This window comes from Phaethon aethereus, assembly GCF_964289735.1.
Source record: "Phaethon aethereus genome assembly, chromosome: W".
Classification (NCBI taxonomy): Eukaryota; Metazoa; Chordata; class Aves; order Phaethontiformes; family Phaethontidae; genus Phaethon; species Phaethon aethereus.
Window position 1 is genome coordinate 25,289,292 of NC_138581.1, and position 18,269 is coordinate 25,307,560.

The 18,269-nt window shown below is 44.8% G+C and overlaps 1 protein-coding gene across 5 annotated transcripts in view; it reads right to left on the reverse strand.

Annotated features, from left to right (window-relative positions):
• LOC309415240 (adenomatous polyposis coli protein-like) overlaps positions 1 to 18,269 on the reverse strand; it is a gene marked incomplete at both ends in the record, with an annotated part of 135,670 nt that overhangs the window by 74,549 nt on the left and 42,852 nt on the right. For all 5 annotated transcript variants that reach the window (XM_082012704.1, XM_082012702.1, XM_082012703.1 and 2 more), the window contains one exon: positions 11,380 to 11,493. In XM_082012704.1, coding sequence (XP_081868830.1) covers positions 11,380 to 11,493 — 114 coding nt within the window. The remainder of the gene's footprint in view (positions 1 to 11,379; positions 11,494 to 18,269) is intronic.

Consider the following 18,269-nt stretch of genomic DNA (forward strand, 5'->3'; position numbering starts at 1 on the left):
CCCTGAGCCACGTGTTGATCAGGGGGTCCTGCCGTAACATCTGCAAAGCTCCTTCCGTAGTCTGGGATGAATCCCATCAGGCCCCATGGACTTGTGAACATTCAACTGATACAGCTGGTCCCTTGCAATTTCAGTGTCCACAAATGGAAAGTCACTGTTCCTGCAGTTGTGGTCCTCCAACTCAGAGGACCAGGCAGCCCAAGGTCTATCAGTATTATTAAAGGCTGAGGCAAAAAACGCATTGAATGCCTCTGCTTTTTCTTCATCCCTATTAGTCAGGTGACCATTTTAAGAAGTATCGGTCCAATGTTTTCTTTTAGACCTCCTCTTGCTATTACCGTAATTAAAAAAGCCTTTCTTGTTGTCTGACACAACACTGGCCAGTTTGAACTCTAATTGAGCTTTGGCCTTTCGTGTCTTATCCCTGCATATATGAACCACATCTCTGTAATCTTCCTTTTAAAGCCTGACCTCGCTTCCAGAGATCGAACCATTTCTTTTTCCTCCTGAGCTCCACGAGGAGTTCCCTGTTCAGCCAAGCTGGTCTTCTGCCCCGCTTGCTTGACTTTCGATACAATGGGATTGCCTGCTCCTGTGCTTTTAAAAGGTGGTTCCTAAAGACTGACCAGCACTCGTGGATTCCTAAGCCCTCAAAAGCAGATTCCTAGGGGACACTGCTAACTAGCTCCCTGAGTAGCTTAAAGTTTTCTCTCTTGAAATCTAGTGTAGCAACTCTGCTGTCCTTTTTTCTCATTACATTGAAAAATTTAGACTCAACCGCTTCATGATCACTGTGGCCAAGACAGCCACCTACCATCACATCTCCCATGAGCCCTTCACAGACAACAAGTCTAGGAGTGCATCTTTCCTAGTTGGCTCCCTGAGTACTTGTGACAAGAAGTTATCTCCTGCAAACTTCAAGAATTTCCAAGACCTGCTCGTCTCACCAGTATGATATTTCCAGTTGATGTCTGGGAAGTTGAAATCTCCCATAAGGACAAGGGCTACCGATCCAGAGATTTCTCCTAATTTCACCTATAGAATAAGTCATCAGTGCTATCATGCTGGCTGGGCAATCGGTAGTAGACACCCACTACAACATCTCCTTTGTTTTCCCTCCCCCTAATCCTCACCCAGAGGCTCTCAACCACATCATCGCTAACTAAGGGCTGTACAATCAAATGCGACACCTCCACCTCGCTTGCCCTGCCTATCCCCTGAACAGCCTGTAGCCCTCCATCCCAGCACTCCAATCGTGGGACTCAATCCACCAAGTCTCACTAATACCGATGATATCGTAGCTCTGGGAACTGACCAACTCTTTCAGTTCATCCTGTTTGTTTCTCATACTGCATGCATTGGTGTACAAGCGTTTCAGATATGCTCCTGAGCCCTCCATGCTCCCAGGAGCAGCGTAAGTGTTCCCACTAGCATTGCCACCCTCAGGCGATGCCATGCCAACCTTAGCAGAAACCATTTGGCTGGATAACACTAGAAGATATGCTCACCAACCTGGGCCCACCCAAACAAAACCCCTGCATGCTGTGGAAAGAGATAAGGTCTCTGTAGTGTGCATAGGGAACTGGTTTGGAAAGACAGTGTGGGTTATTCCTTCCTTGGGAAAAGGCAAACCCATTCATAGGGTTGCTTTCACACAAGGACCTGGGTGCACTTGGTGGGTTGCGGGAGAAGGATGGACTTCACAACTCTATGAGAGTTATATTCCGAAGCCGTTTATTGTCTTGTCTGACTCCAATATATATCATAATTTTTGCTTAGCCACTGCACACACACACTCATGATTGGTTACAGCTTGTTACACACATTATTGCAATTGGCTATATACAAAATATCACGCGCTGTCCACGTGCCTCTCACACAGTCAGGATTCGCTGCCTGCAGGTGTTCCTGCGCTCCTTTGCTGCTTCTTAGTTGTTTACCACAGCTCCTTCTCCTCAAGGCCGAGCCGTGCAGATATCCAGCTGTTTACCAGCTTCTCAGTGCCACAGCTCCTTCTCCTTAAGGTCGAGCCGTGCAGATCAACACCACAGCTCCTTCTCCTTAGGGTCGAGCCATGCAGGGTGATCCCAACAGTGGGTAATATTCAAGAGGGGGAAATTTGGTGTGTACCTTCAAGGAGATTTAACCTTGGGGGAAATAAGCCATGATGTGAGTTGCGTGATATGTCATTGCTATATGATGCTCCAGCAGGAGCCACCTAAACCAATAGAGAATGATCCTCATCAGGAACCGGGCAAGTGCAGCAGTGATCCAACCTGAACTGTACCAAATCTGGCTGGGATGGAGTTATTTTTTTTTTCCTAGCAGCCCATATGGTGCTGTGTTTTAGATTTGTGACCAAAACAGTGTTGATAACACACCAGTGTTTTAGCTATTCCTGAACAGTGCTTGCGCAGCATCAAGGCCTTCTCTTTTTCAATCTACCCCCCCCCAGTGAGTAAGCTGGGGGGTGGGCAAGAAATTGAGAAGGGACACAAGCCAGAACAGCTGACCCCAATGACCAAAGGGATATTCCATGCCATATAACATCATGCTCAGCAATAAAACTCGGGGGTGGGTGGGGGGTAGTCTTTCTGCAGTAGCTGTTGCCAAGAGACTGGCTGGGCATCAGTCTGCTTGTGGGAGGTGGTGAGTGATTGCCTTTGCATCATTTGCCTTTTTTCCCCCCTTCACTTAAACCATCTTTATCTTGACCCAGAAGTTTTTCTCGCTTCTGCTCTTCCAATTCTCTTCTCCATCCCACTGGATGTGAAGCAGTAAGCAGCTGGTGGGTGCTTAGTTGCTGGCCAGCGTCAACCCACACCACGATGCAAGTTTTCTGAAACCTTTAGTGGTCTGCTTGTTTTAGCCAATTTTTAAAGCTCTTGGAATACATTCCTACAAGAACGATCTTTTTTTTGGAGACAAAATTTAAGAAACTCTAAACCTAGTGACATCATTTTTGTTCTGGCATGAAGGAAAAATACGTTCTATGTGAACATGCTTTCAAGTCTTGGAATTAGAATTTATTTTTTATTTTTTAAGATTTTACTGTACTGGGTCTGGCTGAGATGGAGTTAACTTTCTTCATAGCAGCCCCTATGGTGCTGTGCTTTGTATTTGTGGCTAAAAGTGCTGATAACACACCAGTGTTTTGGCTACTACTGAACAGTGCTTGCAGAGCAAGTAGTATTCGTTACTCACTTCTTGTAAATACAAACTAGAAGTCCCTCCAAGAGGATCAGAGGTAAGATCAGTGCTTCTATTCTTTCTGGGGAACTGCTCACTGGAAACTGGAGCGGCAGTTTTCCTGGAAGAACCCGAACCCCCTTTTGTGATTGTTTTTCCTTGCAACTCACATACCCGTGCCTCTAGGGTCCAAGTAGATTTTCCATCCCACTTCTCTGTGGTCATGCAGGTAAAACCACAGGATGGCCTGAGGTGTGTACCCCCTTGTATACAGAGGGGTTAAAACATGGAATTTTGGTCCGTAGTTGGACACTGAGTAAGAAGTAGATAGCCGAGAAAACCGCAGCAGAGGGGTTAAAAGGTGGAATTTTGGCCCATGAGAAGAATGGTAGAATATTATTGTGTTCCAACCACGGACCACACAGTGGCATGTATACAGAGGGATTAAAAGATGGGATTTTGGTCCGTGGTTGGACACTGAGTGAAAAGTAGATAGCAGAGAAAACCGCAGCAGAGGGGTTCAAAGATGGACTTTCAGCCCGTGAGAACACCGCAGTTAGCACAGTGAGAAAACCGCAGCTGGGTGAGAAGCAGATAACAGGCTGGGTGAGAGAAACCAGATGGTTTCCCACAGAGATAAGAAAGTTGAATAATACTAGGGGAGGACATGGAGGGAGGAATCCTTGCAACATCCTGCTATTGGCTTAAGCATGATTGATACGTGACTGCTGGATTATGGTAATATGCCGCGTATACAAAGCCTACGAACCAATAGACGGGATGGCTGTGGCGCGTGCAGCGCGCCTGACCAGCAGGCGCATACGCCATAGGCTCCCTATGCTGAGAGTCAGCAAGAGAGGTGTGTTTCGGCACTCGCTGGTCACGTGTGTCGAAACCTGTTCCTCTGCAAATGTATAAATACCGGGATTTCCCAAAGAGCAGTGGGACGGTGTATGGCGAGGCCACTGTTGCCTCCGTGGGGACGCCCACGTAAAGCTGGCACCTACCGACTGCTGGGCTGAGCGCGCGGCGCAAGACGACACAAAAATGTACGGATGGTCCATCTTCCTCACAGTCCTCGGGTTGGTAAGACAATTGCTTTGCAAGATACCCTTAGTGTAACACATGCTTGTAGTTAATAAAATGCTTACTGCTTTTTCCTTGTAGTCCATGTATATGTGTCTACCCTTCTCGGGAATCCTCAAAACCACCCTAAGACACCCCTATATCCTCTCTCTTGAGCAGAGGAATGCTTACTCCTAACACCTGAGATACTGGTCCGTACAGGTGTGGAGTAGGACATATCCTCTTTGAATTGCTGGAACTCCCCAGTCAGTTTCTCCACAGCAGAGATGCAGGCCCGTAGGGAGGAAGAGATACTTTCTTTGTATTGCCAGAGTTGGCCAGCCAATTCATCCACCGTTGGTCCCTCTTCGTCTTTCAAGGTCAATATTGCTAATGAGTTGGCATATGAAGATGGTGCACTCCGTACAAACTTCTGCCACATGGGTCGCGTGCAATTGACTTCATCTGGGTCTTTGGATAATCGCTCGTTGTTCAAGTCGTCATAAATCACTTCCAGCATGGCTAATTCCCTCAGGTACTGGATACCTCTCTCCATGGTGGTCCACTTGCCTGGGTGACACGTAACATCCTCCTTGAAGGGATACCTTTCCTTCATGCCTGACAGGAGTCGTCTCCAGAGGCTGAGGACTTGTGCTCCTTTTCCAATCACTTTGTCAATGCCCCCTTCCCTAGAAAGGGATCCCAGCTGCTTGGCTTCCCTACACTCTAATTCCAGGCTACTGGCCCTTTTATCCCAGCATCGGAGCAGCCATTTGACAATGTGCTTGCCTGGATGACAGCTGAAATCTTTTTGCATGTCTCGCAGCTCACTCAGGGATAGGGATCAGGTGGTTAACACCTCTTTTATGAGTTCTTCCTCCTCCCCAAGCAGTGACCGCCTCTCTTCCCTCTTCTGTTCTCGTGATGGCCCTGCTTCGGAGTAGTCTCCTCCACCATTTCTTCCTCCTGCTCTCTCTTTGAAAAAGCTTCTTTATCCCTTACTAAACGAGCTGACCTCTGCTTCCAAGATTTCTTCTTTTGTATAGGAGCGACTGATACCAGCACGGGTTGGTTCTCTGGTTCAGCTGCAGTACCTGTCGCAGGGGTTGGAGTAGCTGCAGTGCCCGTTGCATTGTCGTCAGATCCAGAGACCCTCTCTTCCCTTTGAATAGCGTTGAACAGGGCTCGGTAGGCATGGGTCAGGCCCGAGCACATTGCAACAATTTGTGTCTCCTGGGAAGTGCCAGGGCGACAGCATACTTCTTCCAAATATTCTACCAGTTTTTAAGGATTCTGCACTTGTTCAGGGGTAAAGTTCCAGAACACCTGCAATACAGTGATGACATCATCATCTGGGGCAACACAGAAGAAGTTTTTGAGAAAGGGAAGAAAATAATTCACAGAATCACAGAATCATTAAGGTTGGAAAGGACCTTCAAGATCATCAAGTCCAACCGTTAACCCAACGCCACCATGCTCACTAAACCATGTCCCGAAGCGCCACATCCACACGTTTTTTGAATACTTCCAGAGATGGTGACTCCACCACTTCCCTGGGCAGCCTGTTCCAATGCTTGACCACTTTCTCAGTTAAGAAATTTTTCCTAATATCCAATCTAAACCTCCCCTGTCGCAACTTGAGGCCATTTCCTCTCGTCCTATCACTAGTTACTTGGGAGAAGAGACCAACACCCTCGTAGCCACAACCCCCTTTCAGGTAGTTGTAGAGAGCGATAAGGTCTCCTCTCAGTCTCCTCTTCTCCAGACTAAACAACCCCAGGTCCCTCAGCCACTCCTCATAAGACTTGTGCTCCAGAGCCCTCACCAGCTTCGTTGCCCTTCTTTGGACACGCTTGAGCACCTCAGCATCCTTCTTGTAGTGAGGGGCCCAAAACCGGACACAGTATTCAAGGTGCGGCCTCACCAGTGCTGAGTACAGGGGCACAATCACTTCCCTACTCCTGCTGGCCACACTATTTCTGATACAGGCCAGGATGCTGTTGGCCTTCTTGGCCACCTGGGCACACTGCTGGCTCATATTCAGCCGGCTGTCAACCAGTACCCACAGGTGTGGATATTAGGGCATGGACTCTGGCGGGGATTCAAGCCAAAGACCTTTATTGTTAGCAAAGCTTGCTTTTTATCCAAATACAGCCCGTTCATGCACCTAAAAGTGCTACCCGGTTGGCTATTGCTTTAAGTCCACGTGACTCTCACAGAGGCAGGATTGGTCACCTCTGTATGTCCATGCGCTCCTTTGCTTCCTCTTAGTTGTTTACCACAGCTCCTTCTCCTTAAGGTCGAGCCCTTGCAGGGTGATCCCAACACCCAGGTCCCTTTCTGCCGGGCTGCTCTCTAGCCACTCCTCCCCAAGCCTGTAGCATTGCATGGGGTTGTTGTGACCCAAGTGCAGGACCCGGCACTTGGCCTTATTAAACCTCATACAGTTGGCCTCTGCCCATCGATCCAGCCTGTCCAGATCCCTCTGCAGAGCCCTCCTACCCTCCAGCAGATCAACACTCCCACCCAACTTGGTGTCATCTGCAAACTTACCGAGGGAGCACTCGATCCCCTCATCCAGGTCATCAATAAAGATATTGAACAAGACCGGTCCCAGAACCGAGCCCTGGGGAACACCACTTCTTACCGGCGGCCAACTGGATTTAACGCCATTCACCACAACTCTCTGGGCTCGGCCATCCAGCCAGCTCTTATACCCAGAAAAGAGTACGCCAGTCTAAGCCACGAGCCGCCAGTTTCTCCAGGAGAATGCTGTGGGAGACGCTGTCAAAGGCTTTACTAAAGTCCAGGTAGACAACATCCACAGCCTTTCCCTCATCCACTAGGCGGGTCACCTGGTCATAGAAGGAGATCAGATTGGTCAAGCAGGACCTGCCTTTCATGAACCCATTCTGGCTGGGCCTGATCCCTTGGTTGTCCTTCACATGCCCCGTGAGCACTCTCAAGATGAACTGCTCCATGATCTTCCCCAGCACAGAGGTCAGGCTGACAGGCCTGCAGTTCCCAGGATCCTCCTTCCAGCCCTTCTTGTAGATGGGCATCACATTGGCAAGCCTCCAGTCATCTGGGACCTCCCTTTTTAACCAGGGCTGCTGATGAATGATGGAGAGTGGCTTGTCAAGCTCCTCCGCCAGCTCTCTCAGTACTCTTGGGTGGATCCCATCAGGCCCCATAGACTTGTGGGTGTCCAGTTGGCTTAACAGGTCCTTAACTGTTTCCTGCTTGATTATGAGGAGTTTATTGTGGTCTACATCCCCGTCTTACAGCTCTGGGGGCTGAATACTCTGAGGATACCTGGACTGGCTATTAAAGACTGAGGCAAAGGCGGCATTAATTACCCCAGCCTTGTCCTCATCCTTGGTGACAATGTTCCCCACCATATCCAATAAGGGATGGAGATTCTCCTTGCCTCTCTTTTTGTTGTTAATATATTTGTAGAAGCATTTTTTGTTATCCTTTACGACTGTGGCCAGATTGAGATTCAAATCCTGCAAGATGCTTTTGCCATAAAACAAAGTAAGGTCAAAGGACCTGCACAGGAGATCCAGTTTTTAGGAATAAAATGGCAAGATGGATGTCATCAGATCCCAATGGATGTGATCAACAAAATAACAGCTATGTCTCCACCAACTAGCTAAAAAGAAACACAAACTTTTTTGGGCGTTGTGGGTTTCTGGAGAATGTATATTCCAAATTAGTGTCTGATTGTAAGCACTCTTTATCAAGTGACCTGGAAGAAGAACCAGGAGAGACCCGAGGTCGACCTCTAGGGTTTTGGAGTCGAGGATCTGAGTCCTGCTATACTCCAACTGAAAAAGAGATATTGTCAGCATATGAAGGAGTTTGAGCTGCCTCAGAAGTGATTGGTACTGAAACACCCGACTGCCGGTGCTGGGCTGGATGTTCAAAGGGAGGGTCCCCTCTACACATCATGCCACTGATGCTATGTGGATTAAGTGGGTCACACTTATCACACAGTGAGCTCAAATAGGAAACCCCAATCACCCAGGAATCTTGGAAGTCATCATGGACTGGCCAGAAGGCAAAGGTTTTGGAATATCGCCAGCAGAGGAGGTGGCGTGTGCTGAAGAGGCTCCACCTCTTCAGGGGTAAAAGTTCCAAAACACTGGAGGTGCCCACCATCCTAGGTATTTGCCCATGCTGTTCCACACACCCTGCCATTCTTAACTATCAAGCTCTGGGGTAGATCTCTGGATGATATTCTTAAATTGCTTGGAACCTTAGACAAAACTGAAACAATATTCTCAAGAAGTACCAATAGAAGTATTTTAACTACCCAAGGGTGTTCAAGATACTGAAAAGTTATTGTAATGGAGGAGGAAACATCACGGTAGAAGGTAGCAAAGGTGCCATTCTGCATTTCCTCCATAAAAAAAACCTTTCGGAGGAAGAAGTATAATTGCTAATTTTCTTCACAAGATGGTACCCGAAGTACAGTAATGGCTTTGGTACAAAGCTCAGATACTACATTAAGCTCAAGGCCAGTGTCCTAAAAACAAATCTCCCAGGCAAGACATTACTAATCATTGCAGGGTACAGCAGCCTGCAAAAGCCACCACCAATCTTTAACATGTACAGCAAAGACGAGAGCATGATGCAAATCAAATTAACTACTATTGTGACCTGCAACTGTTAACAGATATGAATCCCCTAGTATGCTCTGACTGATCTGTTATTATCTCAAACCCTTTGGGCCCCACGTTGGGCGCCAGAAAGGACTGTTATGGTTTAGCCCCAGCCAGCAACTAAGCACCATGCAGCCGCTCGCTCGCCTCCCCCCGCTAGGTGGGATGGGGGAGAGAATTGGAAAACAACTCGTGGGTTGAGATAAAAACAGTTTAATAGGGCAGCAAGAGAGAAGGAAACAACAGTGATAATAATAATAATATTACTGATAAAGGAATATACAGAAACAAGTAATGCATAATGCAACAATTGCTCACCACCTGATGACTGATAGCCCGTCCCCGAGCAGCTATCCCCGCCCCTCAGCCAACTCCAGTTTTATATACTGAGCATGACATTATATGGTAAGGAATACCTCTTTGGCCAGTCTGGGTCAGCTGTCCTGGCTGTGCCCCCTCCCAGCTTCTTGTGCACCTCCCTGCTGGCAGAGCATGGGAAGCTGAAAAGTCCTTGACTTAGTATAAGCACTACAAGTACTTAGCAACAACCAAAACCATCAGTGTGTTATCAACATTATTCTCATACCAAATCCAAAACACAGCACTATACCAGCCATCAGGAAGAAAACCCAACTCTATCCCAGCTGAAACTAGGACATATACAAACTTCATAAAGGATAATGCATAAATAATAAGTTGCTGTGAGCTAACTAATGTATGTAGTGTTTCAGAAGAAGGAGGTTAAAGGAAGCAAGTCCCAGTGATGACAGCTGAGAGAGGGAGAAGGCTATTTACTGTTAATTTAAGGTCCAGGAGGAAGGGCAGATAGTACACGAATTTCTTGGCCAGCAGCAGGTTATCAGCGATTTATTCTCTGAGTGCACTTAAAGTTTGGCCAGCTTGTTAGTAAGAAGATATTGTGCTCAGAAGTTCTAGTGTCGATTCACAGAATCACTAGGTTGGAAAGGACCTTCAAGATCATCAAGTCCAACCATTAATCCAGCGCCACCATGTCCCCTAAACCATGTCCTGAAGCGCCACATCCACACGTTTTTTGAACACTTCCAGAGATGGCGACTCCACCACCTCCCTGGGCAGCCTGTTCCAATGCCTGACCACCCTCTCAGTGAAGAAATTTTTCCTAATATCCAATCTAAACCTCCCCTGGCGCAACTTGTCCTATCACTAGTTACTTGGGAGAAGAGACCAACACCCTCGTCGCCACAACCCCCTTTCAGGTAGTTGTAGAGAGCAATAAGGTCTCCTCTCAGCCTCCTCTTCTTCAGACTAAACAGCCCCAGTTCCCTCACTTTCTTTTAAAACAGGGGTAACCAGACATAGGCAGACAGTTCTGAGTCTGTTCTGCCTTCATTTGGAGCTGGTTGTACACAAGTAGCACAGCTGTATTAGTGCAGGGCAGCACCATAGCTGAGAAACCTCTATAACACAGCCAATACGGCTTCCAGATCAGAGCCAGTTATCCAAGCAGCTTAAAACAAGGAAGAGTGAACTTTGGTCTGAGTACGTCAATATAGACCCTTACATGGCCTTAATGTACATACCCCATAGAGTGAGCTCTACAATTAGAGGATGCATATTTTGCTAAAAACAAATTCTACTAAATTACTTTCTTTAGAAAAAGCTGTTTTAATTTTTAATTACAAACAGAATTCATTATAAATACTTCATATGTAGAATTTTGTGTTGAGGTAAATTTGGTGAAGAAAATGAAGCCTAAAGAGACTGTTTTTATTAAAAGTTGGCTATTAATAACAAAACTGGCTATTTATCATCTATGGAAATAGATGGCAATAAATAATTGAAATTGTCACTCTACTGCTGTGGGGGAATATTGTTTTAAAGCCAGCATGCAATTGATAATTTCATATACACACAATTACATTCTGAATTATACTTCCAAATGTGTGTAACATGATTTGCATACAGAATTATACATAAAGAATTTACAGGTAAGGATGCAAATTACATGTTGCCGATATATCTCATTTTCAAAGACTATTCCTCGATACATACTTTCTGGTCAAGGAAACTTAGCTGTTGTTAAGTAACTGCAAGTTACTCTAAACTTAAAAGCACAAACTTAACAACACGACAAACAAAATAAAGCAGTTGCTTATTACACGTTTGTTCAAAGTTAAAATTGAAATAAATTACAACCAAATGATCAAAAATTACTTTCTTTTCAAGACATTGTCTACTACTCCCACCTACTCACAAGCTTTCTGTTAAACAGGCAGAAAAAAGTCCTTTTTGCCGAGTAGGTATTTTCTATGTTTTGGTTCTTATTTTTGTATATAGATATATACAAAGGCTAGATAAATGTTCTAAGGTATTCACTGGGCTTATACGCAGTTTAAAGATATAAACCACCAATAACTTAATGAAAACACAGGAAAACCTTTTCCTGTTCCTTCTACTAATGAAAGAAAAACTATACCTGTGCTCGCTTCTCCATGTCCTGACAAGTACCTAGTTGTTCTTCCATTGCAGCTCTGATTTGCCTTGCCTCATACTCTAACTGCCTTCTGGTCATATCTGTTTGCAAGGAGAACTGAAATTGAAGTACAAAGAAGACAATTTAAATAAGGTTGATATAAACTATGTACTTCTCTGAACAAAAGCAAAACAGTTACATTTCCACACCAAACTTCATAAACAAAACATGAAAATAGACCCTTAAAATATTACTACGTTGTTAAAAACAAGAACACATAATATTGGTAAATATTGGAACACATAAATATTGGTAAACCAACATGATACCTGCAAGTCTTGTCAAATAACTAAAAGCAATATATAAACATTGAGACAATATAATTGATTAACATTTTTAACCTGTCTTTTTTAACATAGCTGTTGAATTCATAACCTACAACATCGCTTAAGGAAAGGTACTCCAATCAATGTATTTTTCAAGGCATCAGCAAAGCTAGTTTATAATTTTAATGTTTATTTTAAAAAACAGGTCTTTGCAACTAAGGGAAAATACTACAAATTAGCAAGGAAATTGATTTAAGTTCAACTCCCTCAAGCTTTATTTTAAAAGATTGACGAAACATAGAAAAGTCTAGGCTGACAGGGACTTCTGGAGATCAGCTGGTCCCACCTTCTGTTGAAAGCAGGGCCTTAGATTAGGTTATCTAGGCCCAAGTCAAGACAAGTTTTGAATATTTCCAGCAAGGCAGATTCCACCATTCCATCATATGTACACAGATTAGTTATTCAAGCATGTGGAAAATAGTAACAGGTCCAGTAAATGTGTTTGCTCAAAAAGTGAATTAGTTGATACCATCTTTTGATACACATAATTACCTTTTACTCTAGCTGTTCTTGCTAGAAGAATATGAATTTATTTAATTTCTTGTCAGGTCAGTGGTTTCAAATACTATACAAAATATAAAAGCCATACAGGAGTACCAAGTAAAATGAAATTAATGCCACGGAAGATTAGAAGATCCATCATTTAAATATCAGCAAGAACTGTCTTTCTGGAAGAGGACAACATGAACTCTTTCAAAAAAGGGAGGTAATGAGCAAATATGGCAGCTGTACTTAATTTTATGAAGACTTTTCTCTAGTCTGCTCTTCAGCAAAAAGATACTAGTAACTAAATAGACCACAAACCAAAAACAATGACTGCATGAATGTATGAAAAGCAAAACTAGAAGGCATAGTCATTCTTCAATATTAGGAACAATTATACACAAGTATAAGACAACTGATAAAATTTTAAATCTTTCAGGAAGAAGCTTTACAAAGCACCTAACTACTTGTGGTGGGTTGACCCTGACTAGTCACCAGGTGCCCACCAAGCTGCTCTATCACTCCCCCTTCTCAACAGGATAGGAGAAGAAAATATGATTAAAAGCTCATGGGTCGAAATAAGGACGGGGAGACTACTTGCCAATTACCGTCACAGGCAAAACAGACTCAGCTTGGGGAAGATCAATTTAATTTATTGTCAATTAATAACAGAGTAGGATAGTGAGAAAATAAGAACAAATCTAAAAACACCTTCCCCCCACCCCTCCCTTCTTCCCAGTCTCAACTTCACTCCCGACTTCCCTACCTCCTCCCCCCAAGCAGCACAGGGGGATAGGGAATGAGGGTTGCGGTCAGTTCATAATGCTTTGTCTCTGCTGCTCCTTCCTCCTCACACTCTTCCCCTGCTCCAGCGTGGGGTCCCACCCATGGGAGACAGTTGATGTCTGGGAAGTTGAAATCTCCCATAAGGACAAGGGCTGCTGATCCAGAGATTTCTCCTAATTGCCTATAGAATAAGTCATCAGTGCTATCATGCTGGCTGGGCGATCAGCAGTAGACACCCACTACAACACGTCTCTTTTCCATTCCCCTCTCAACCACATCATCCCTAACTGTAAGGGCTGTACAATCAAACCTCTCCCTTACATATAGTGCGACACCTCCACCTCACCTGCCCTGCCTATCTCTCCATCCCAGCACTCCAGCTGTGGGACTTATTCCACCAAGTCTCGCTAATACCAGTTGGTGTACAAGCATTTCAGATATGCTCCTGAGCCCTCCGTGCTTCCAGGAGCAGTGTAAATGTTCACGTTAGCATTGCCACCCTCAGGTGATACCATTCCAACCCTTGGCTTACCTTTCGCAATCCTGTTGTCATCCCCTTCCTCTACCTATTCTAGTTTAAAGCCCTCTCGATCAGTCCCACAAGCTTACACCCAAAGATGCATTTTCCCCATTGGGACAGGTGGATTCCATCAGGCCCCAGCATTCCTTGTGCCTCGAAGACTCTTCCACGGTTATAAACGCCAAAGTTTTGGTGGAGGTACCGGTCCTGGAGACAGGCATTGATATCTTGGGCTCATCTGTTTTTTCCAAGGTGTCTCTCTATTACTGGGAGGATCAAGGAAAACACTACTTGTGCTCCTGAATGTTTTAGCATTCTTCCCAGGGCCCTGAAATCTCTTTTGACTGACCTTAGACTTTTTGTTGCGACATCATTAGTACCCACATGAAAGAGCAGGAGTGGATAGTAGTCTGAAGATTGTACTAAGCTCCTCAGTTGCCTGGTGACATCCCTAATTCTGGCCCCAGGGAGGCAGCAAACTTCCCTGAAAAGAGGGTCCGGTGTGCAAATGGGTGCTTCCGTTCCACATAGGAGGGAGTTGCCAATGACCATAACTCGCTGTTGTTTCTTCTCGGCACTAGTCTTAATGCAGGTCTTGTTGCGATGCGTTGGTTTATCTGACCTTGGCAGGACTGCTTGCCTATGTTCCTCCTCTGTCTCATTATGCGCTTCATCTACCATACCCAGGGCCTTATACCTATTCTTGTAAGGGTATCTTAGAGGGTAAGGAGGGGTTTCTCTTACAGGTCCATGCAGTAACCTTCTTCCACCTCTCCCCATCCCTCGTAATGCTGCCTTCCTCCTGGCACCAAACAGATCCTGGACCTGCCTCCGTAGTGAGTTGGCTTATGTGTATCAGAGATGTCAGAGCACAGCTCCATTGGTCAATCTCCTTCTCAGACTCTCAAATACTCCTCAGCCTGCCCACCTCCTCCTGTAGCTCAGCCACCAGGCAGAGCAGTTCATCTACCTGGACACACATCCCACAGGCTTGCTTGCTATCACCCTCCATCTCCAGGAATATCCCTGTGCACAACCCACAGCCGGAAACCTGTGTAGTTGCATGCTTTGACAGGAGCTCTATCTGTGGTCCCTTCCAACCTTAATGATTCTGTGATTCTGTGTGGCTGCATTGGTTCTGCCAGGTGCTAGAAGCTCAGGAGAAGCAGAGGACACATTTTTTTGTCATGTAGTCACCATGCTGCCACGTACCTGCCCACTGGGAAATATATATGCTCATCCATTGCAATCAGCTAGGCTGATTGTTTTAGCCTGTTTAAATCTCATGCTGCCGGGTGCAGGCTCCGCCCCTTGCTGTCTCGTCCAGTCAGTGTGTCCGGGCTCAGTTCCTCAGGGAATGCCCCCTGTTCAGTCATAGTTGTCCTCGTGTGTCCCTCACCGCTGCTTGCTGCCACTGCTGCTGGTGCTCCTCGCACTGCTCCGGCGTCCGTTGCAATCCGAGATGTTTCCCCTTTGGGTCAGAAATTGAATAAAATCTCTGGCTGAATGGGAAAATCAGGGACGTTCTGCATTCAGCTCTACTTGCCAATCCTACTGCTCTTTTTTTCGGCTTTTACTCTGGTTTCTGCTCCAACTATTGCTACTGCTTCTGGTTTGTAAGCATCTCTCCAACAAAAATTATAGGGCCAGGACTGGAACCTAGCCAGTTTTCTGTGGGAACAGTCCACATGCCATTTGCACCTGCTGATTTGGTTTTGGGGCAACAGCAAGTGCCGAGACTGTGGGATGATCTGCAGAAGGTGATGCAAAGTATATGTGGCATCTTTCACATTTATAACCCTACTACGTGGGCTGGCATGCAGCAACTATTTGAGACTGTCTTTACTCCTGATGAAAAAAAATTAAAATCTGGGGAACAAATCACAGATGGCCTTGGGGAAGCACAGGGCAGAACCCCATGGCTAGCTAGTAACCCAGGTTGGTCCTCCAAAGTTACCAGCTGATAGAGATATGCTCCAAAGATTGAGAGGGGAATTGTTAAAATCCTTAGAACCGGCAGGAAGGAAGACTGTAATTTGGGCTAAGGTCCGAGAATGCCAGCAAGGAAATGCTGAACAACCTTCTGAATATTATGCCCAATTGGTTAAACAAGTGAGAATGTTTGGAGGGGTCAACCCTAAGAAGAAGGAAAATCGATCTTTAATGGTATCTTTCTTTGTATATCAGTCCACCCCAGATATTAAGAAATATTTTTCTAAACATATACCTGGATGGCAGGGCAAAGGATTGAATTAAATAGTCAGCATTGCCATGTTCATGTGTAACGGAAGAGATGAAAGACAGGTGAAGAAAAAAGAAAAGAACATGAACAGAAAGCTGGTCTACTGTCAGCAACATTGAATAGCAATCCTAGACTAAGGGGACAGGGATGTGGAGGTCTTCAAGGCAGAAGCAGAGGAGGAAATTTTAGGAGCAGTGGGCCTCAAGGAACAAGAGACTGTTGTAATTATTGTGGACAACAAGGACATTGGAAACGGGAATGCCCAGTACGACCAAAGGGCTTCCTAATAGAACCTCTCAATCCTATGGTGCAATCTTTCCCTGCTCTATGCAACTGAGGCAGCTAGATTTCACCCAGGATTGACAGCCGGGACCAATTGTGCAATCACTACAGGAGCCTCTGAATACAAAATATTTTCCCCTTCTTCTTATGAGAATCTGGTCTTAAACCTTTTAATTAATGAACATAATTACCCCTGTCTAATAGATATAGGGGCAACGTTTTCTACCTTAAATCAGTATACCTATTCATCTGGACTCTCAATACCTTTTTGCATTTACTTGGGGAAAGATACAGCTAACATAGACAAGGCTCCCTCAGGGCTTTGCTAGGTCCTCCACTATGTTTCTAAAATTTTAGTAAAAGATTTGCAGGATGATGTGTTTAAAAAATGGATACAGTATGTTGATGATTTATTAGTAGCCAAGGAATCTTGTATAGCTGACACCCATACCTTACTGTTTGCTTTAGCTGAGAAAGGCCATCGAATTTCTCCACGTAAGTTACAATTTTTTTTTATGAGAAGTGTAAAATATCTGGGTTACATTCTCCAGCAAGAGAAGTGGCGTTTATCTGAGAACCATACTAAAGCCATTCAAAATCTTCCCCAACCAGTTACTAAAAACAAATGCAAGCCTTTTTAGGAGGATTCTGTAGGATTCTGACGACCCTGGATAGCTGCTTTCGAGGAAATGGCAAAACCACTGATACAGATTACTGCTCAAGATGCTGGAGAACCTATTCACTGGACAACGGACAAGGTAAAGACATTTGAGCTTTTGAAGCAAGCTGCACCTGCTCTGGGATTGCCAGACTACAGTAAGCCATTTACCTTGTTTGTACATGAAGGGAAAGGAATAGCCTCCGGGGATGTTAACTCAAAACCGTGGGAGATGACAATGTCCAACTGTACATTATCTAGCTCAGCCAGATCTGATAGCTCAAGGATCCGTTGCCTGCACTTAGTTGAACAGAGTAAAAATCTAGTGCTCGGACACCCTCTGATAGTACAAGTACCACATGAAGTTGAAATGCTGTCACAGCACCTTACGCAGGCAATGTCACCACAGCGAATCACTATGAGCTGATTTTCTTAACAACGGAAAACATAACAATTAAGCAGTGTAATACACTGAACCCTGCTACTCTACTCCCTTTACCTGGGGAAGGAGCTCCACATCACGATTATGTAATAACAACCCATGAAGCCAAAAAGACTTAAGAAGATTTAACAGATGTGCCATTTCTAAATCCTGATCTGGAACTATTTGTAGATGGGTCCTCACATTATCTGAACGGCAACTGTTTTATAGGTTATTCAATAACTACTGTGAATGAAGTAGTGGAGGCTTCACCACTCAGTCCGAAGCTGAATGCACAAGCAGCAGAATTAATTGCATTAACAAAGGTCTGTCAGCTGGCCAAAGAAAAGACTGTAAATATTTATACTGATTTTCGATATGCATTTTGAGTATGCCACACTACTGTGCAGTTATGGAAGCTGCGTGGGTTTATGACTTCTAGTGTAAGTAAAATATCAAATACTCCTCAAATTATGGAACTGTTAAAAGCTATACAATTCCAGAGAAACTTGCTATCATCCATCAGCCAGCTCGTACCAGCAGGACAAAAGAAGAGATAAGAAATAGTCTAGCAGATATTGCCGCTGAAGCTGCAGCACGACTGCTGTATGAACCACCAGGCTTATAAACAGTCCAATGGTCTGACCTGGTGTTGCCCATTCCTGAAAAGATATATTTGACTGTTCCTGCTGAAGAAATTGACTCTTGGAAAAGGTATGAAGTGACCAAAGACTCACAGGGAATATGGAGAGCAGGTATGGAAAACCTTCCTATTTTACCTAAGCAATACCTGATTCCCATAGCAAAAATGCATCACCACCTAGGGCATTTTGGGACTGCTGCACTAGCCCAGACAGTGCTGAAGAATTGGTTTGTGACAGGATTTTATGCTGCAGCCTAATAGGTAACTTCGTCTTACATGCACTACCTTTAGCCTTAATGAATATTTAACAAAGATCTCAACAAACAACAAAACTGTCTCCCTATGAAATACTACTTGAAAGACTGATACAACTCCCCAGAACTGATGTACCCACTCATATAATTTTATTAGCAGGAAATGAAAATGTGGCCCAGTATTTTTTTACAGGTTCATAAATTATTAAAATACAATC